Below are 21899 nucleotides of genomic sequence, written 5' to 3'. Positions count from 1 at the left end.
TGGCTATTGACAGATACTAGGAACCAGGAAAAATAGGTCTACAGGCTTAAAGGTAACCAGGACTTATTACAAACTTCCTACTACAGTGAATAACCAGCTCTGGGGTTTATCCATTAGCAGGGTTTTGGAGTAAAAGCTTTAACAGTTCTCAAAATGAGAATGAAGATCCTTTAAAAGGTGTATAGCAGTTGTGGGTATAGTTGTTCACTCTTCAGTAGGGATCATGGTCTTTAATATGGAGATCCAAAGCCATTAGGATCCAGCACACTTGCCTAACAGCAAAGAAATAGAACGAAGCCAGAAGAGAGGATAAGATATAACAAGCTATCTCTTATTAATAGTTGCAACTAATTTGTGGGTCAATAGCTTAGAAACAGCTTTGACTGAGCCTCTATTAAATGCCACACTGGGCATCCCACTTAGGTCATCTCCTGATGCTCACAACAGCCCAGTGAAGCAGCATCCTCATAGATTTTTAAAGTTTGAAGAAGTTATTTAACTCCACCAGTGTTTCAATTAGAATTGCATCCAGGTTGGTCTGAGTACAAAGTCCTTTTCCATAAACTCCACCTCTTTAAAAGCAGACACACACACACACGCACACACCTAACTCAATTTCATACTCTAGATACTCTGGACTACAAGTTAGGAGACCTGTTTTCTAATCTGGATTTCCCCCTAAATTGTCAGGGAAATTCAGCAAATGATGTGATTTTTCACGTCTCAGGTAATTCATCTGAAAAAAAAAAAATATATCAGGTACTGGATTGGAATACAGTTCCCAAACCACTGTTGTTTATCCTACAACACTGTTCTCTTTACTGGTTAAAACAGCAAGGTTCTGGGACCTGGGGCAGCGGGAACTGCAAGCTGTTTGCCTTGTCTATGAGTACACTTTAAGGGTTCCAAATGCCCTCCCAACTTATCCCACTCTGTAGGGAAGTTTTTTTTTTTTTTTTTAATTTATTTGAGAGCGAGCGAGCACACACACATGCATGAGAGAGTGCGCATGCAAGTGGAGGAGGGGCAGAGAGAGAGGGAGAGAGAGAATTCAAAGCAGGCTCCTCACTGTCAGAGTGGAGCCAGATATAGGGCTCAAACTCATGAACCGTGAAATCGTGACCTGAGCCAAAACCAAGAGTTGGACAATTAACTGACTGAGCCACCCAAGTACTATAGTATTTTCATTTTCTATGCAAGTCATAACATCAACACGGCTAGGAGGCATTAGACTAGATCAAGGATTTAGGTCAATCACAGGTGTCCATCCTCCTCTGGATAAGTGATGCAGAACTTTCCCAAGTATCCTATCTCCCCTGCCACAATGATTGCTCCAGCAATTAGAATCCATTAGAATTAGAATGCACTGGACCAGAATTAATAAAGAAAGAGAGCCTCTTTTTAGGGAAGTTCCTCTACTAGAAGGATACACTTCTGGAACTATTAAAAGCCACCATACTTAACATGTGATGAAAATAAAGGCAAACACAAGGACCAAAATGAAGGATGGCAGGGAGCTTTGAAATTATTATCTGAGACCTCTGAAACAAGCTATTCCAAAAACTACTACATTCTTAGACTTTCCAGTTCACGTGAATTCATACTTTTTTTTATTTTGCTTCAGTTTGTCAGTTGCAGCTGAAGGCAATCCGCTTTTCATGGAAAGCATTCTTAACATCTCAAAATCTAAGCTATATATACAGATTCTGATTCTCTGACATTTGTTTTACAAAAACTCCTTAGTGGTTCAGCTAGACAACCTGCTATCGAGCTTGCTATGGTATGAATTGTCTTCACTCAAATTCTTAGGATGAAGCCCTAACCACCAACGTGACCATCTAGAAATAGGCCTTAAGGAGGTTATTAAAGTTCGATGAAGTCATAAGAGCAAGATCCAAATCTGACAAGACTGTGACTTTGTAAGAACAGAAGAAGAGAGCTTTTTCTTTCTCCACCATGTGAGGACAGAGAGAAAAGTTTTAAGGCAGGAAAAAAATACCTCTTACCAGAACATAATCATAATGGTACCTTGATCTGAGCCCCCCAGTTTCCAAAATTATGAGAAAACAGTTTCTGAAAAAGAAACCCACCCAGTCTGTGGTATTTTGTTATGTCCGCTCAAGCAGACTAAGACACACCCCAACCGAGAACCACTGGATTACGTACCCTCCAAGTATCTTTCAGCTCTTAAATTATGTAATATTCTGATTTTATGGACCCACAAAGAATGAAAGTTCACAGAAAGTCTAATTTTTTAAAAAAAACCTTTTACAAGTGGGGCGCCTGGGTGGCTCAGTCAGTTGAGTGTCTGACTCTTGATTTCGGCTCAAGTCATGATCCCAGGCCTGTGGGATGGAGCCCCACATCAGGCTCCATGTTGAGCATGGAGCCTGCTTAATATTCCCTCTCTCTCCCTCTGCTCCTCTCCCCTGCTCACTGCCCTTTCTTTAAAATAAAAAAATTAAAAAAAAAAAACATATTGCAAGTGAAGAGTAGAAAATTATAAGCAAGGATTTTTTAACATCAATAATGAATCAATACTTTTAATACAACTTCACTACTGTTTTTTCAGCCAGATTTTCTTAACTTACTTTATTTTCCAAAAGTGTATCAGTGTTCCTGTGGAAACCAAAGGGAAAGCTGTAAGAAAGCACTATGCCTATCTGTCTTTTCTTAGAAGACACCATAACTCTCCTTGAACAAAGGTAGGGTATTAAATCCAATGACAAACTGTCCTTTGAATGCACCTGATTTCCAGAGCTTCTTTGCCATTTAGAATAGAAAGTCACCTAACCTTTGCTACCATAAAAGTCTTTTCTGAAAAACGAAAGGAAAATGGTGTTCTGACTCTAGACTATTTTTTTTCACTGGCTTAATAAAACCCACCACATGGCAATGATTCCTCTTCTTCCTATTTTTTAGTACTACACACCTGGTCAATGAAGAGATTGCAAAACTCTTGCAATAAAACTATAATCCGAGCAGGAGTATTATAAAACTTGGAATGACTCCAGATCAGACAGATGGTATGAAATAATGGGGCAATGAGCACACGGATTTGTGGAAATTCTGTCTCCTGCAGACACTGAACATGTCTTCTCAGAGGTCTCAGGAATAGCTCCACATCCTGGGCTTCTAGGAGAGCTAAAAGGAAAGAAAATCACCATGAATGTGAGGGTGGTCTTTTTCCTAATTTCACTTCACAAGAAAACAAAGCAAAACAACAGAGCTGTACTTAAATGTGATCCTCTCTGTTTTATATTGATTATCCTACAGATGACCTACTATGGGTTTGGAAGGCCCCATACATGGTCCGTGTATAGCAGCCACTCAGGACAGCCCTGGTGCAGATACCTGCACAGCTCAAGTAAATAGTAACACAATACTCGGTGGGAAAATACCTTTTGACCTAAAGAAATTTACTCAAGTCCATGAAACTGCAGGCATAAAACATGCCTCCAAAGTTGCTGTCACTTTATGGTTTACGTTACAAGCCTCATCACTACAATGTTAATTACCACTTAGTACGTCCCCACACAATTTAATTGTCTCATCCCAGTGTTCTGCGAGAGTAACTCAGGCAATGACTGGGACATTTTATTCAAAATATAGCAACTAAAATTGTTAAGTATGGGTGATAAAAATATTTGGGGGGGGGGGCACCTGGGTGGCTCAGTAGGTTGAGCATACGACTTCAGCTCAGGTCATGATCTCATGGTCGGTGAATTTGAGCCCCACGTCAGGCTCTGTGCTGACAACTCAGAGCCTGGAGCCTGCTTCGGATTCTGTGTGTCCCTCTCTCTCTGCCCCTCCCCTGCTCACAGGCTCTCTCTTTCCTCTCTCTCAAAAAATAAACATTAAAAAAATTTTTTAATAAAAAAAATACTTTGGAACTAGAGGGAGGTGAAGTTTGTACAACACTGTGAATGCACTAAATGTCATTCAACTCTACACTTTAAAATGGAGATCTAAAAACTGTTAAGCAGGGCTAAGGAATATTTCTCAAAAGTACTATATAAATAAATAAACACACACATACATACACACACACACATACGGAGAGAAATATTATCAATTACTGTCTAATCTAATCTAAATCTTCTCTTGATTAAAATTAGTCATTTTAGGGGCTCCTGGCTGGCTCATTCGGAGAGCATGCAAATCAATCTCAGAATCCTGAGTTCAAGACCCATGGTGGGTGTAGAGCTTAAAAAAAAAATTAGTCAGCTTAATGTGCCATAAATGGATCTCCATCAGACTGCATTTTGTTCCTGAGACTACAAACAACTTTGATTAACTGAAAACAGGCTTTACTTATGACGGTAGGGAAGGCAGTAAATTCTTATTTCCTGGTGTTCTCTCAAAACACTCCTGTCCAGGCCAAGGTGACAAACAAATAACCCTGCCAACTTTTTCTGACTGTGAGAATTAGGAATACACCCACCTATATTACTCCCCTTAACATATAACCAATTTATCTGCCCTAATGATAAAGACCTAGGAAGAGAGCATCCAGGAACTCTTTTCTTCACTGGTTCCGCTCATGTTTTCAAAATAGTATGTTGTTACCCATGTTAATTTCAAAATTAAATTATTGCATCTAACGGCTAAGTGCCTTTAAAATGTGGCAAGCTCAAGTGGTGATTTTAAAAGGCCTCAAGTATGTCCTTGGGAGGGGGCTGTCCACCTCTGACAATGGCTTTGAGCCACTTGTTCTACTCAGAGTGTTTGTGTCTGAATCTCCAGCCCATGCGCTCATAAGGCCCTGAGTACCCCTGTGATCTGTTCCTGTAGATGCTTTATCCACAGAAAATGTTCATCTTCTACTAATACAGAAAAAAATTCGAGCAGCCTCTACTTACTGAGAACATACTTACTGTGCACCTAGTACTTTGTATCCTGTATATTTTATCCTCAATTCAAGGGTTCTCAGCCAGGAAAGGTTTTGCCCCCAGGGGTCATTTGGCAATATCTGGAGACATTTTTAATTGTCACAGCTGCACCAGGGGGAGGTGGGTGGAGGCCAGGGATGCTGCTAAACACACAGGAACGCACAGCTTCCCACGACAAACAATTATCGAACCCAAAATGTCAATGGCGATAAACACTGACAAGGTTGAGAAATACTGCTCTAATCCTCAAAACAATTCTGCAAGGAAGGTGTTAATATGCCAGTTTGGCTGAGGAAAACCAGAGGCTCAGCTAATTTAAGATGAACTGAATGGATGTTGGACAAGTTAGAAACAAAAGAGACTGTATCGTCAAAATAGACAAAAGATGGAGTAGTTGTTTTCTGAGCATTTCAGCTAATGGAAATTTTGTAGTGTAATGCTGGTACACCAGGCAGACGATCAGAAAAAATGAAAAGTGTTTACAATAGTAGCTACTAGAAAGGAGTGGGAAAACAAGAAGAGGCTACTAACTTCATTCACTCAACTCATTCTTATTAACGTCTGCCAGGCCCTGGGAATACAAAGATAATTCTTGAGGGTTTTCACATACATGGTGTCACACACATGATGCTTCCAACTCAATGGGAGAGGGAGTTCCAAAAAAGGTCCATCTGATTAATAAACATCTTTTTGACCATCAAACTTGAATCAACCCGCATGCCACCCAGGGCTTGAGAAGATTACTCTTGCTTCCATGTGATAAAAAAAACAAAACAAAACAAAAAAACAAAAAACAAAAACCTGAAGAAATAACCAAACATTTTCAAAGTATATTTTAGGTATTTCCTAACCTTACAAAAGTTCTAACAGGAAGAAATTAAAAAGTAATTTTCTAACGTTAGAAACCAAAAAAGCTATTCGTCCAATTATCTTACAGTTTCATCACTGAAAACCTCAGTATCGTGTTTATGCCTACTTACTTGAATTGGCCTAAAGAAATAGGAACAGAAATTTTAAAAAAAGGGGGCTGGGACCCCTGGGTGGAGCTGAAACCAGATAGTGAGGGGACGAGGAGACTTTTCACTGAATACCTTTTTATCATTTCTGGTTTTTATCAGTGTGCATGGACCTGTTCAAAATTCAGCAAACCCTCTTCCTCTGTACATTTAATCTTCACCCAAACTTCGATGATAACTTTGAGCATTTTTGAGCTAGATAAGCAACAGATGCCAAGCACATTCAGACTCTACTCAAGAATAAGTGGACTAACTGTAGCCCAGCTGTTGACGAGGAAACCGCCATGTTGGACTTTCATTTACCTGCTGCAAAGGTCTTTCCCCTACACACACACACACACACACACACACACACACACACACACACACACACACACACACACACTCCCATTAAAACTTCAATCTAGAGGCAATTTGGTAAGTACCTACAATATACCCTAAAAACAGTTTAATAGAACTAGAGAATAAAGTACTGATGAGGATGAATTTATCATTACAAGAGCCAAGTGAAATCATTTCATGAACATGTTAATGGTAGAAGGGCAGATGAGGCTGGTCAGGCAGGGTGGGATGAGATCATGAGGGACACCAACGCCAGGCCAAAAACCAAGAGTCTTACCATTTTTCACAGCCACAAAAATGTCCTTCAAAGTTGGCAAATAGCTGCTTTGTTTGATTTGCAGGATCCTAGCCATTTTGAGGACAATAGGAGCTTGAAGCTAAATTGAAGAAAATTTAATTCAAGCTAGATTAATGACTAAATAGATACATTTGGTAATAAAACACTTATATTTTACTCATGCACAATACCCACAGTATTCAAAAAAAAAGACTCATCTGGCTTCAAGTTGAAAATAATTTTTAAAAGCAATTTTTCCTTAAGCTTGAATTTTACTTTATGTTTACAGCTCTTGAGTATTCACAGAGTGTCAATTAACCCTTTAAGTGTAAAATATTAAACTTCCCACATAAAATCTCCTGCTGTGTTTCAGAGAATCTGAGAGACACATGAAATGCAAATGAACATCTTAGTTTGCAGGATATTAAATCAAGGAACATGTAAGGCAAACAGCAGAGGAACCAAAGTTAGCTCTTCCAAAGCCACATCTCTCCACTCGGCAAGACGTGACTCCTTCCTACATCAGTTCAATCAACTAAATTTTACCATCTTTGACATTTCCCTGGGGAACGACTCTCTCCTATGCCACAGTGTTTCCAATTATTAAATGCTGTCAAAATATTCTCCAAATGGCAAACTTACTTTTAATCCGCATTCATTTCTAAAGTGCCTATCATATAAAACTTTGGAACAAGAAACGAGAACAGACTATTAAGTCATTCAAAAACAGTATTTTAAGCCTCTGAAGGTACTGGAAGTCATTGCTGTAGAAACCAAATTCTACAACTGACTTTCCTAATTCAATTTGTAAGCAATTTGTAGGGCTATCTACTTACTTGATCATAAATGCATGACAGATTTTCTCTCCTCATCATCCAGAAATCCAGTTCAGTTTGAGGATTCGACTGAAGACAATTCAGCAAAGGCTGCACGGAATCTTTTTCTACGATTTCTTGGATCTGATATGACCATTTAATAATCACTGACTCAATTGCATGGAGTACTGTCCTTTCATTTGATTCTAGCATACAAGCACTGAAATGATTAATAGAATAATTCAAAAACCAACTGTTTCACCTAAATAAAGATAGCACTCGGATCTTAAGATCTATTTGGTGTATCCATAAACTAGTTTTCCAAATATGACCTGAGTGCTGACAGCCCAGAGACTGGAGCCTGCTTCGGATTCTGTCTCCCCCTCTCTCTCCGCACCACCCCTGCTTGTGCTGTCTTTCAAAAATGAATAAACATTAAAAAAAAATACTCTTGACATCATGTCAATTGTTATAGCCTGCTTTTTCTGCAGTCTGCTTTTAGGAGATGTACTTCGTGGGGCATGTGGGTGACTCAGTTGGTTGAGCATCTGACTCTTGATTTCAGCTCAGGTCATGATCCCAGGGTTGTGGATGGGATGGAGCCCGCTTTAAAATTCTCTCTCTCCCTCTGTCCCTCTCCCCTCCTTGCACTCTCTAAAATAAAATTTTAAAAAGTGTACTTAGTAAGGAAATAATATACACGGTGCTCTGTACAACCTTTTTTAAAAAATGATAGAATTCTTGTGCTAATAGCTTCTATGTTAATTGGGTATGTAGGCTCTCCACTTTAATATCCGATATATACCATATCATTACATACTTGGTCTCTGAGTATTTCTGATCCAGGTCAATTTTTCCTGCAATTGTGGGAATTGGTAGAAGAGTTCTTCTCAACATTTTGCCCCGAAAAACATGCATTTTATTTTTCATGGCTTCTACGTGGTGTTCCATGTCTTGTGAAATAAAACAGGACCAGGATTTATGGTTGTTCCTATTAGAAAGAATGGGCACTAAAATCTAAAGAGAAACATTTCCAAAAGAAGTTAATTTACAGACAGTGTACTCCTTCAAAGATTTCCTTGTCATACAAAATCAGCCACAAAACCACTCAATTTCTTAAATATCAAATTTACAAAGAGAGGACAAAAATCAGTATTCCATTTAGACATCATCAATTAGGCAAATACTTGCAAAGTGCAAATACTATACTGCTTGTTCACTCATTTACTTATTTATCAAACATTTGTGGAAGTTCCCAATGACTCAAACATGGCATAAAACAAACACAACCATGTCAAGTAAGCAAACTACTTTCCTAATGCAAACTGAGCACACTGGCAGGTACATGAATGAAAAAAAATTTTACGAATCACATGGAAGCAAAAGTAATCTTCTCGAGCCCTGGGTGGCATGCCGGTTGATGGTCAAAAAGATGTTTATTAATCAGATGGACCTTATTTGGAACTCCCTCTCCCACTGAGTTGGGAGGATCATGTGTGTGACACCGTGTATGTGAAAACCCTCAAGAATTATCTTTGTATCCCCAGGGCCTGGCAGACGTTAATAAGAATGAGTTGAGTGAATGAAGTTAGTAGCCTCTTCTTGTTTTCCCACTCCTTTCTAGTAGCTACTATTGTAAACACTTTTCATTTTTTCTGATCGTCTGCCTGGTGTACCAGCATTACACTACAAAATTTCCATTAGCTGAAATGCTCAGAAAACAATTACTCCACCTTTTGTCTACTTTGACAATACAATTACTTTTGTTTTCTGTGTTGAAACTAATCTTTCCAAAGTGTATTATTACATTTTCCTGCTTAGCGCTGACTACAAGTCAAGCTAGGAAAACAGAAAAATAAGAAACAGTCTTTGCTGGGGATAATCTCATGGGTTAGCTCCTTTGCTACAAGAACTACCGTGATTGGAGGCATGTTCAGGATGTAATGTGGAGACACAGGATATACACCTGGCTCTGGAAGGGACAGGTGTTAGGGAAGACCTGCCACAAAAGGTGCTACTTGATTAAAATGGTGAAGATGAGGGCCTTCTGGGTGGAGTCAGTTAAGCGGCCGACTCTTGATTTCAGCTCAGGTCATGATCTCACAATTTGTGGGATCCAGCCCCACATCAGGCTCTGTGCTGACAGCGTGGAGCCTGCTTGAGATTCTCACTCTCCCTCTCTCCGTCCCTCACCCCCACACACGTTTAACTGCTTTCTCTCAAAATAAATAAACAAACTTAAAAATACATAAACAAAACGTTGAAGATGAAATTGCAGAGCAGGCACTCCAGAAAACTCAACACCAACAAAATCATTCAGGGCTCCAAAAGTATAGTGCTTCTGGAAATCTGCCACTCTGGGATTAACTTTGAGAAAGGCAGGGTAGTTCATGAAAAGCTTTAGAAATCAGACTGTAGACTTGAAGTTTATTGGGCATAACATTCACTGACCCACTAGAAAACTCTCTAGACCAAATCTCCAGTATCAGCAACTATTTCTAAATAATAGGCGCGAGGAAAATTCTGGTTATTTGGCATATCTAACTTACCAGTTATGGTTTCAAACTTTCACTCTATGATTCTGTGGCAAAGCCAACTACTTTTAAATTTGAATATTTCTGTCACAAGCTGTAGATAAAACTGTGAAATTGTGAGCCACATGCTTTGCAGAGCAATTAGTCAAAGCGCGAGCGTGTTTCCGTAAATGTCATTTAAAACAGAGGTGCCTGGGTGGCTCAGTTAAGCATCTGACTTTGGCTCAGGTCATGATCTCATGGGCCATGGGTTTGAGCCCCACGATGGGCTCTGTGCCCCAAAGCAGGCTGCAAGCTCTGAGTCTCCCTCGCTCTCTGCCCCTCCCCCTACTTGCACTCTCTCTCAGAAAAAAACATTAAGAAAAAAAAAAAACATCATTCAAAACAAATAGACCTGGGATATGCTTTTTCATTACAATACATCTTCTTAAACTATACACAAAGTAATTCAATTAATTGGGGGTTTTATTTTGTCTCAGTTGGGAAATGTTTTCCTACTTTTTGCGGTTTAGAAGAAAAATTCCAAACTTTTTCTGAGCACTAAAATAATTTAAATATGCTTACATATTCAATACGTATATATACAACATGTAACTATAGATTAATGAACTACGGTGCCTCTGCTGTGTTTTCTTTACCTATGTTCTTTCTTTGATCCCTTTTTAAGCTAGGGATTTTCTTTTTACAATGGTTTTTAAGTCAATAGTTATTATTACCAGGGCAATGCTTTCAAAATGTGGGAGCCTAGGCCTCTCCCAGACATCTTAAATTGCAATGTCCAAGGATGGGACCTAGACACTAACTATAAGAACCAAATCACACTTCCACTTTAGCTTGATAAGCCAAATGGATAACAGTAATTCACAATTATTATTTCTTTAAAGATTTAGACCAATATAATACATAAAGAAATAACTAGCCAGAGGAGTTAAGATGGTGGAGCAGCATGGAGACCCTAAGCTTGTCTCATCCCTGCAATGCAGCTAGAGCAGCACCAAACCATTTTGAACACCTAGGAAATTGATCTGAGGATTAACGCAACAATCTGCATAACTTGAGCCGTAGACCCTGGCAGGTACACAGTGCAAAGAGGTGAACTGGAGAAGAGAAAAGCCACGGAAGGTAGGGAGCCATGTTCACAGAGAGAGGACAGAGAAAAAGAAGAGGAGAGCGTGGTACATCGGGATCATGCAAGAAAAGCACTCCCCCCAAAAGTAGTTGGAGAGAAAGAGTGAAAACACAAGGGACTTAACAGGAAATCTGTTCCCCAAACCAATGATGGGGAGAAAGTAGAGGGTTTCAATACCACCAGGATTCTACAAATAGTGGAGTGCAGAGTCTGACGTTCCAAAGTTCAGTCCCTGGTGGTACTCTGGTAATGAAGTAAAACAAATCCCCAGAAGCAGGCAGCCGGGTCTGAGGAGTCTGTGCACCACCTGGGGAGAAGCAGTTTCCCTGCTTGGAGTGGATTTGGTAGAGGCCATACAGCCTCCCCACAGGCAAAGGTCCCAGCACACCCTGGAGAGCAGTCATGTTTGCTGGTATTGAGACAAAGACGCCAGAGTGCAATGAAACCTGGCACCAGCTGTGTGTAGTGATTTGCCATAATCTCTGAACCTCTGCCCCTGTGAGATCACACGAACCTTTTCTGGGGCAAGCTGACCCTAGTCATTGATCAGCGAACCCCTCCCCCCAGAGAACTGGCATAGGTCCAAGCAGCAGGGGTCTCTGAAGTGTGGGGTTTTGAAACACAACCTCATCTGAGATAAAACTCTGGAGGGGGGTGCTGCCTGGCAGGTGGACAGCTTGGACATGGACAGGGTAGAGGCAGGGAATGGACAGAGGCCTGAGATCAAGGAGGGGTACTTAATCACAGGTTGGTGAGAGTATACAAATTCTTGCACCAGAGACTAGGGAGCTGGGTAAGGCCATTTCCACTTCCCCTGCACACGCACATGTGAGGATGCACACGGATCCACCCCAGTCAGCTATGCTGCGACCCTGATGGAGAACAGAGGTTTATACCAAGCACCACCCAACTGTGCCCTCCAAGCACATTCTGCAGAAGACTAGCACAAGTCACTCCACCTGTTCAGTATACGGACTATAGAACGCTTCATAGTTTCAGTTCTAAGGGAAAGTGGATGTAAATTCATTCAGCTTTCATTCTGTTTGCTAAAGGTTCATTTATTTGTTCATTTTCTTTGCTTCTGTTTGGGTTTAAATTGTTTTCTTTTTTCTTCTTTTCTTTCTCTTTCTTGAATACAGAAAGAAGAAAACTTATTTTTTTACTTCATTTTTAATTTTTTTAAATATATTACTCTATTTCATTTTCTTTCTCTTATTATACATTTTTTTTTATTTTGTAAGTTTTTTCTTACCTTTTTTTTTCTTTCCTTTCCTTTTCTACATTCTATGAAGTTTCTTTCAACAGGCAAACCAAAACAGACCTAGGATCTAGCTTCCTTTTTTTTTTGTTTTTAATTCTTTAATTTTTATTTTTCATTTTATTAATTTTTCCCTTCATCCAAAATAACAAAATGGAGGAATTCACCCCAAAAGAAAGAACAGGAAGAAATGACAGCCAGGGACTTAACACAGATATAAGTAAGATATGTGAACTAGAATTTAGAACCACAATAATAAGAATAATATCTGGGATTCAAAAAAGCATAGAAGACACCAGAGAATCCTTTTCTGTGGAGATAAAAGAAATACAATCTAGTCAGGCCGAAATTAAAAAAATGCTATACCAGAGATGCAATCTCAAATGTATGCCACTACAGCAAGGGATGGATGAAGCAAAGGAGAGAATCAGTGATACAGAAGATAAAATTATGGAGAATAATGAAGCAGAAAAAAAAAAAAGACATAAACAAAAGCAAAAGATCATGATACAAGACTTAGAGAACTCAGTGACTCATTAAAAAGGAATAAAATCCCAATCAAAGGAGTCCAGAAGATGGAGAGAGAGAAGGGGCAGAAAGTTTATGTGAGCAAATTATAGTGGAATACTTGCCTAACCTGGGGAAGCACACAAACGTCAAAATCCAAGAAGCAATGAGAGCTCCCATTAGATTCAACAAAAAATGACCATGACCAAGGCATATCATACTCAAATTCACAAAATACACAGACAAGGAAATAATTATGACATCAGCAAAGGAACAAAGTCCTAACCTCTAAGGGAAGACAGATGAGGTTGTCAGCAGACCTATCCACAGAAACTTGGCAGGCCAGAAGGAAGTGGCAGAATATATTCAACGTGCTGAATTGGAAAAATATGCAGCCAAGAATTCTTTACCCAGCAAGGCTATCATCCAAAATAGAAGGAAAGATAAAGAGTTTCCCAAACAAAAACTAAAGGAGTTCACGACCACTAAACCAACCCTGTGAGAAATTTGAAGGGAGACTCTGAGTGGAGAAAAGACCAAAATAAAACAACAAAGACCAAACCAACAAAGGCTAGAAAGGACCAGAGAACACCAGAAACATCAAGTCTACAGGGAACACAATGGCACTGAATTCAAATATTTTGGTACTCACTCTAAATTTAAATGGACTAAATGCTCCAGTCAAAAGACACAGGATATCAGAATGTATAAGAAAAGAAGACCCATCTATATGCTGCTTACAAAGACTCATTTTAGACCTAAAGACACCTGCAGATTGAAAGTAAGGGAATGGAAAACCATCTATCCTGCTAATGATTATCAAAAGAAAGCTGGAGTAGCCATACTTTTATCAAACTAAATTTTAAAATAAAGGCTGTTACAAAAGATCAAGAAGAGCATTATATCATAATTAAGGGGTCTATCCACCAAGATGTTAACAGTTGTGAATATTTATGCCCCCAACATGGTAAAACCCAAATATATAAATCATTTAATCACAAACATAAATAAATGTATAGGTAACAATACAGTGATTGTAGGGGACTTTAACACCCCACTTACACCAAAGGACAGACCACATAAGCAGAAAGTCAACAAGGAAACAATGGCTTTCAATGACTCACTGGATCAGATGGACTTAAAAGATATATACTGAACATTTCATCCTAAAACAGCAGAATACACATTCTTGAGTGCACATGGAACATTCTCCAGAATAGATCACATACTGGATCACAAATTGGCTCTCAGTACAAAAATATGGAGATCATATCATGCATACTTTCAGAGCACAATGTTATAAAACTTGAAACGAACCACAAAAAGAAAAAAATTTGGAAAGACGATGAATACTTGGAGATTAAAGAACATCTTACTAAAGAATGAATGGGCTAAATAAGAAATTAAAGAGGAATTTTAAAAGTACAGGAAGCCATTGAAAATGAAAACATGGCAGTCCAAAACCTCTGGGATACAGCAAAGGTGGTCATAAGAGGGAAGTATATAGCAATCCAGGCCTTCCTAAAGAAGGAGAAAGGTTTCAAATACACAACCTAATCTAACACCTAAAAGATCTGGAAAAAAACAACAAATAAAGCCCTAAACCAGCAGAAGAAGGGAAATAATAAAGATTAGAGCAGAAATCAATGATGTCGAAATCAAAGAAAACAGAACAGATCAATGAACCCAGAAGCTGGGTCTTTGAAAGAATAAACAAAATTGATAAACCCTTAGCCAGGCTGATCAAAAAGAAAAATGACCCAAATAAATAAAATCACGAATGAAAACAGGAAAGATCACAACCACCACTGCAGAAATACAAACAATAAGAGAATATTATGAACAATTATATGCCAACAAATTGGGCAATCTGGAAGAAATGGACAAATTTCTATAAACATATAAACTACAAAACTAAAACAGGAAGAAATAGAAAATTTTAACAGACCCATAACCAGTAAAGAAATTGAATCAGTGATCAAAAATCTCCCAACAAGAATCCAGGGCTGGATGGCTTCCCAGGGGAATTCTACCAAACATTTAAAGAAGAGTTAACACCAATTCTTTTGAAGCTGATCCAAAAAATAGAAATGGAGGGAAAACTTCCAAACTCATTCTATGAAGCCAGTGTTACCATGATTCCAAAACCAGGCAAAGACCCCACTAAAAAAAGAGAACTACAGACCACTTTTCCTGATGAACATGGATGCAAAAATTCTCAACAAGATACTAGCCAACTGGACACAACAATACATTAAAAGGATTATTCACCATGATCAAGTAGAATTTGCTCCTGGGATGCAGGGCAGGTTAAATATCTGCAAATCAATCAATGTGATACATTACATCAATAGCAGAAAGGACAAGAACCACATGATCCTCTCAGTAGATGCAGAGAAAGTATTTGACAAAAAAGAGCATCCTTTCTTGATAAAAACCTTCAAGAAAGTAGGCAGAGAAGGAATGTACCTCAAGATCATAAAGGCCATATATGAAAAACCCACAGCTAATATCATCTCAATGGGAAAAAAAAAACTGAGAGCTTTCCCCCTAAGGTCAGGAAGAAGACAGGGATGTCCACTCTCACCACTGTTATTCAACCTAGTGTTGGAAGTCCTAGCCTCAGCAATCAGACAACACAAAGAAACAAAAGGCACCCAAATTGGCAAGGAGGAAGTCAAATTTTCACTCTTCGCAGATGACATGATATTCTCTGTGGCAAACCCAAAAGACTCCACCAAAAAACTGTTAGAACTGATCCATGAATTCAGCTAAGTCGCAGGATATAAAATCAATGTACAGAAATTGGTTGCATTTCTATACACCAATAATGAAACAGCAGAAAGAGAAATCAGGGAATCAATCCCATTTACAACTGCACCAAAAACTATAAAATACTTAGGAATAAACCTAACCAAAGAGGTGAAAGATCTATACACTGAAAACTATAGAAAACTTATGGTAGAAACTAAAGAAGACACAAAGAAATGGAAAAGAACATTCCATGTTCATGGATGGGAAGAACAAATACTGTTAAAATGTCAGTACTACCCAAAGCAATCTACATATTCCACACAATACCTATCAAAATAACACCAGCATTCTTCACAGAGCTAGAACAAACAATTGTAAAATCTGTATAAAACCAGAAAAGACCCCAAATAGCCAAAGCAATCCTGAAAAAGAAGACCAAAGCTTGAGGCATCACAATTCTTGACTTCAAGCTATATTACAAAGCTGTAATCATCAAGACAGTATGGTACTGGCACAACAGACACATAGATCAATGGAACAGAAGAGAGAAGCCAGAAATGAACCCACAAAGGTATGGCCAACTCATCTTTGACAAAGCAGGAAAGAGCATCCAGTGGAATAAAGACAGTCTCCTCAGCAAATGGTGCTCAGAAAACTGGACAGCGACATGCAGAAGAATGAACCTGGACTACTTTCTTACACCATCCACAAAAATAAACTCAAAATGGATGAAAGACCTAGATTTAAGAAAGGAAACCATCAAAATCCTGGAGGAGAGAACAGGCAACAACCTCTTGGATGCTGGCCACAGCAGCTTCTTACTTGACATGTTTCCCAAGGCAAAGGAAACAAAAGCAAAAATGAACTATTGGGACCTCATCAAGATAAAAAACTTCTGCACAGTGAAGTAAAAAAACAGCAAAACTAGAAGGCGAATGACAGAATGGGAGAAGTTACCGGCAAATGACCTAACAGATAAAGGGTTAGTATCCAAAATCTATGAAGAACTTATCAAACCCAACACCCAAAAAACAAAGAATCCAGTGAAGAAATGGGCAAAAGACTTGAATAGATACTTTTCCAAAGACATCCAGATGGCTAACAGACATAGGAAAAAGTGCTCAGCATCACTCATCATCAGAGAAATACAAATCAAAACCACAATGAGGTACCACTCACACCTGTCAGAGTGGCGAAAATTAACAACTCAAGTGACACAGATGTTGGCAAGGATGTGGAGAAAGAGGACCTTTTTCACTGCTAGTGGGAATGCAAACTGGTGCAGACAGTCCGGAAAACAATATGGAGGTTCCTCAAAAAATTAAAAATAGAACTACCCTATAACCCAGCAATTGCACTACTAGGTATTTATCCAAAGGATACAAGAGTGCTGTTTTAAAGGGGCATATACACCCCAACATTTATAGTAGCACTATCGACAATAATCAAAGTATGGAAAGATACCAAATGTCCATTGACTGATGAATGAATAAAGAATATGTGATATATATACACACACACACACACACACACACACATATACAATGGAATATTACTCGGTGATCAAAAAGAATGAAATGTTAGTATTTGCAACAATGTGGATGGAACTAGAGTGTATTACCCTAAACGAAGTAGGTCAGTCGTACTTCATAGGATTTTACTCATATGTGGAATTTAAGAAACAAAACAGATGAACATAGAGGAAGGGAAGCAAAACTAAGATAAAAACAGAGAGGGAGACAAACCACAAGAGACTCTTAAATACAGAGAACAAACTGAGGGTTGTTGGCAGGGTGTTGCGTAGGGGGATGGGCTAAATGGGTGATGGGCTTTAAGGAGGGCACTTGTTGGGAGGAGGTGTTATATGTAAGTGATAAATCACTAAATTCTATTCCTGAAATCATTACTATATGTTAAATAACTTGGATTCAAACAAAATGTTAAAAAAAATTTTTTTAATTAAAAAAAGAAGTAACATGAGAAGGTAAGAAAGAAAAGAAAGAAAATTAAGTGTCTGACTTTCAATTTAGACTCAAGTCATGATCTCAGTTTGTGTGTTGAAGCCACACATCAGGTTCTACACTGAGAGCACGGAGCCGGCTTGGGATTCTCTCTCTCCTTCTCTCTGCCCCTCCCCCCACTCATTCATTCATTCTCTCTCTCCCACAAAAATAAACATAAAAAATTTTTTTAAAAAGAAATAACTACATGACATTTTAAATACTTTTGCTAAATATTATAAAATATAATACAGCTACAACTAAGAGTACACAGGAACACATAAGAATGTTGAAGAGCAGATTGGGAGTTCAGCTTTGGATATGTCAGATTTGAGACATTACACACTAAATGGCTATGTCCACAAGACGATGGATACCTAAGCTTGAAGTTTAGGAGAGAGGTCCAGGCTGGAGACACAAGTCTGGGAGTCCCCAGCACATCAGCATGAATTCCCATAAATCACTGAGTCAAACTCCAAAAAACGGTTCATAATGAATGCAAGTGAGAATACATTAGATCATTTGAATGAGAAAAAACTAAACATGAAGGCACAAATGACATTCCCAACCTGCAGTTCAAATACTTGGTCCATCCCTTTTTTATTCCATCCCATTGAGAAGCCAAACACTAGAAAACTCCCTCAGTACTTTACAGACCACTTCACTACCTCAGTAACAGTCTCTCCTTCACTCAACAGGATGACCAATTCAGCAGTCCTCTGCATGTCGTGTCTTTTGTTAATGTATAAATCAGAGAGTTGGAGGTTGATTAGCTTGGAATGCAAGTCACTGACATTCCATGTGACTGCACAACTTCCCAATCAAGCCAGCCCTGATAAAAAACCTTCCCAGAACATGCACTGCCACGGCCGTCTTCCAATCAACACATAATTTGGGTTTGGTCATTGCCTTTGCTGGCAACCACCTGAAAAAGTTATGTGGCTGTTTATTTTCTAATCGGTCTCTCCACCCTTGTTTCTCACTACCTCCCAGCTCAGGTTCCCCGATCCAGCTACATTAATTTACTCCTTTTTTAAAAAAGAACCTGCATTTCCTCACCTCTGTGCCTTTGTAGTGCTTCTCCCTCTGCTCAGAAAGCCCTTCCTCCTCCTACACCTATATATCTCCTCCTTGTCCTTCAACACTATGGGGACCACATAATTTACCATACAATTCCGGAGGCTTTAGAGAGTACAAAGAAACACTAAAAATCCTTAGCGGGCATTAACTGATCTCTGACAGTTCTAAGCCAAAAATACCCCAGGCAAACTGAGACCTAGGATCATCCTATTTCAGAGTCCCCAGCCCCTGCCAGCCCTGTAGGTGTGGGGAGCATCATGAGGCTCCCACCCCATGATGCTGAAGACTCCTCCAGGAGCCTCCTGTGTCCTCCTACTGCAAGCTCAGCAACCTGCCTCCCTCATCAGACTACATGTCTTCTGAGGACACAAACTACATCACTAACTACCATGTGGTGTGGCCAGTCACTAGCAACGAGTAGGTCTTCAATAAACAGTGATTAAATGAATAAATGAGATTAGCATAAAATTTCCCGAGTGTCCTCTTCACCGGTCCAAAACAATCCAAATGGAAAGAGAGATCATATGCCAAATGCTTCTCTAAAGAAATACCTTGAAGCTTCAGTGTTTGGTCTCTTATAACAACAGGGTATCAGCCCTTAATTGACCTTCATTCATATAACAAGTCCGGAGCTCCTACTACGTGTCAGGCAACGTCTTGGGTGTTTGGGCCACAACAGGGAGCAAAACAAAGATTCAAAGCTGGGACTAGGGTTAGGCAAGTGAGGCATTCACACAGGAAATAGAATCTAAAAGGCACCAAAAAACTCAGTAATCAAGACAAATAATTTTTTAAGATATTTTTAAAATCAAAATTAATGCAACAAAAATGATGAATTATCACTATTTTTAAATAAAGGCAACATCAGTATTACGGGTTTATTTTTGCTTCAGGCTCCAATATGATCTAGTACAGTAATGTTAGTGATCGACTATTTATTTAAATGTTGACTTTTTCATTTTGATTTTTTATTAATGTTTATCGATTTCTTGAGAGAGACAGTGTGGGGGTGGGGAGGGGCAGAAAAAGAGAGAGAGACAGGCACCAAATCCAAAGCAGGCTCCAGGCTCTGAGCTGTCAGCACAGACCCCAATGCAGGGCTAGAACCTGTGAGATCATAACCTGAGCCAAAGTCTGAGACTTAACCAACTTAGCAACCCAGGCACCCCTCATTTTTATTTATTTATTTTTTAAATACTGCATTGAAAGGAGGGCAGTTGTTGGGATGAGCACTGGGTGCTATACGTAAGCAATGAACCATGGGAATCTACCCCAAAAACCAAGAGCACACTTCACGCACTATATGTTCACCAATTTGACAATAAATTGCATTAAATAAAAAACCATGAACTCATATAAATATTATGTACATCTCAATTTAAAAAAATAAAATAAATACTGCGTTAAAATTTCATCCTGATATTGAGGGTTTTTTTGTTTTGTTTTGTTTTTGCTCCCTTTGCCTCCCTATAAATTTGCTCTTGAAGTGGGTGCCTCATTTGCTGACCCTAGTCCCTACGCTCCTCAAGGGTGGCTTTAATAAAAGATACATGAGTAAAAAGACTTGAAGGACATTAAGGGGTTAGCTGCGTGAATTCTGGGGGAGGTAAAGAAATAGTAGGGGCAACAGTGCACCTGAGACAATTAAGGAGCAGCAAGGAGGTCACGAGTTAGCAAGTGAGAAGAGTTTAAAGAGGTCACAGGGAGGTCAGGTCACAGATTCTGGACTAGGGATTGCATCCTTTAATACGCCTAAGAACCAATGATGATCCTGCCTCAGTAGCTCTGAAGACGACCCTGAGATTCTACAGTTCTACCAAGTTTTTAGGTAAGGCTGATAGCTGTGATCCACAGAGAACACAGAACATGCAAAGTCTAGACTACTAAAAGCACTTGGGCCCTTATTCAGAGTAAAATGGGAGCAGAGAAGTTACATGTTCTGACTCATGCTTCAACAGAATCCCTTTAGCTGCTATGTTGGGAATACATTCTAGATGGAAACCACACAAAAGCATAGAGATTAGTTAAGAGATGAAAGCATGGGAATGCAAACTGGTGCAGCCACTCTGGAAAAAGGTATGGCGGCTGCTCAAAAATTAAAAATAGAACTACCCTATGATCCAGTAATCACGCTACTATTCACCCAATAACTACAAAAATACTAATTAAAAGGCATACACGTACCCCTATGTTTATGACAGCATTATTAACAGCCAAATTATGGAAGCAGCCCATTGACAGATGAATGGATAAGGAAGATTTGGTATATACATAAAATGGAATATTATTTTTCCATAGAAAAGAATGAAATCTTGCCACTTGTAATGACATGGATGGATCCAGAGAGTATAATGCTAAACAAATTAAGTCAGAGAAAGAAAAATACCATATGTCACTCAAGTGAAATTTCAGAAACAAATCAAATGAGTGAAGGAAAAAAAAAAAAAAAAGGAGAGGGAGATGAACCAAGAATCAGACTCTTAACTACAGAGAACAAACTAATGGTTACAGGAAGGGAGGTGGGTAGGAGGACGGGTAAAATAGGCAATGGAGATTAAGGAGTGCACTTTTCATGATGAACATGAATTCATCATGATCTTGGTGTGGATTTGTGTGTGATGTATCGAATTGTCGAATCACTCTACTGTCTACCTGAAACTAATATAACACTGTATGTTAATTCCTATATAATGTAACAAAATGAAATGAAATAATAACATTAAAAAAAAAAGAGAGAGAGAGAGAGATGAAAGCAGTAGCACAGGTGAGAGACAATGGTGAACCAGACCAGAGTGGTAGCAGGAGAGGAGTATGGAGGCTGATTCTCAGTGTATTTTGAAGGTAGAATTTGCATGATTTCCTTTTGTTAAATATTATTTTAATCCAAGTTAGTTAACATATTGTGTAGTATTGGTTTCAGGAGAATTTAGTGATTCCTCACTGACCTATGACACACAGTGTTCATCCCAACAAATGCCTTCCTTAATGCCCATCACCCATTTAGCACATTACCCTACCCAACCCCCTCTAGCAACCCTCAGTTTCTCTATAGTTAAGAAACTTTTATGGTTTTCCCCCCCCTCTTTTTCTTATTTTTCCTTCCCTTCCCCTATGTTCAACTATTTTGTTTCTTTAATTCCATAAATGAGTTAAATCATATGATATTTATCTTTCTGACTTTTTTGTTTAGCATAATACATTCTAGTTGCATCCATGTTGTTGCAAATGGCAACATTTCATTCTTTTTGATCACCAAGTAATATTCCATTGTACATATATAAATTATATATATATA

General features: G+C 38.9%; 1 protein-coding gene across 2 annotated transcripts in view; it reads right to left on the bottom strand.

The window, feature by feature from the left end:
* DNAH11 (dynein axonemal heavy chain 11) overlaps nt 1-21899 on the bottom strand; it is a 356336-nt gene that overhangs the window by 329953 nt on the left and 4484 nt on the right. Inside the window, exons 3-6 of one of the 2 annotated variants that reach the window (XM_042967928.1) lie at nt 8163-8359; nt 7364-7562; nt 6528-6627; nt 2933-3144 (exon numbers count right to left, since the gene is read on the bottom strand). In XM_042967928.1, the coding sequence (XP_042823862.1) occupies nt 2933-3144; nt 6528-6627; nt 7364-7562; nt 8163-8359 (708 nt within the window). The remainder of the gene's footprint in view (nt 1-2932; nt 3145-6527; nt 6628-7363; nt 7563-8162; nt 8360-21899) is intronic. The other variant, XM_042967929.1, reaches the window with a different exon arrangement.

Source organism: Panthera tigris, chromosome A2 (assembly GCF_018350195.1).
Source record: "Panthera tigris isolate Pti1 chromosome A2, P.tigris_Pti1_mat1.1, whole genome shotgun sequence".
NCBI classification, from domain to species: Eukaryota; Metazoa; Chordata; class Mammalia; order Carnivora; family Felidae; genus Panthera; species Panthera tigris.
Note: the sequence above shows the minus strand (reverse complement) of the source record. Positions and strands in the feature narration are given on the sequence as shown.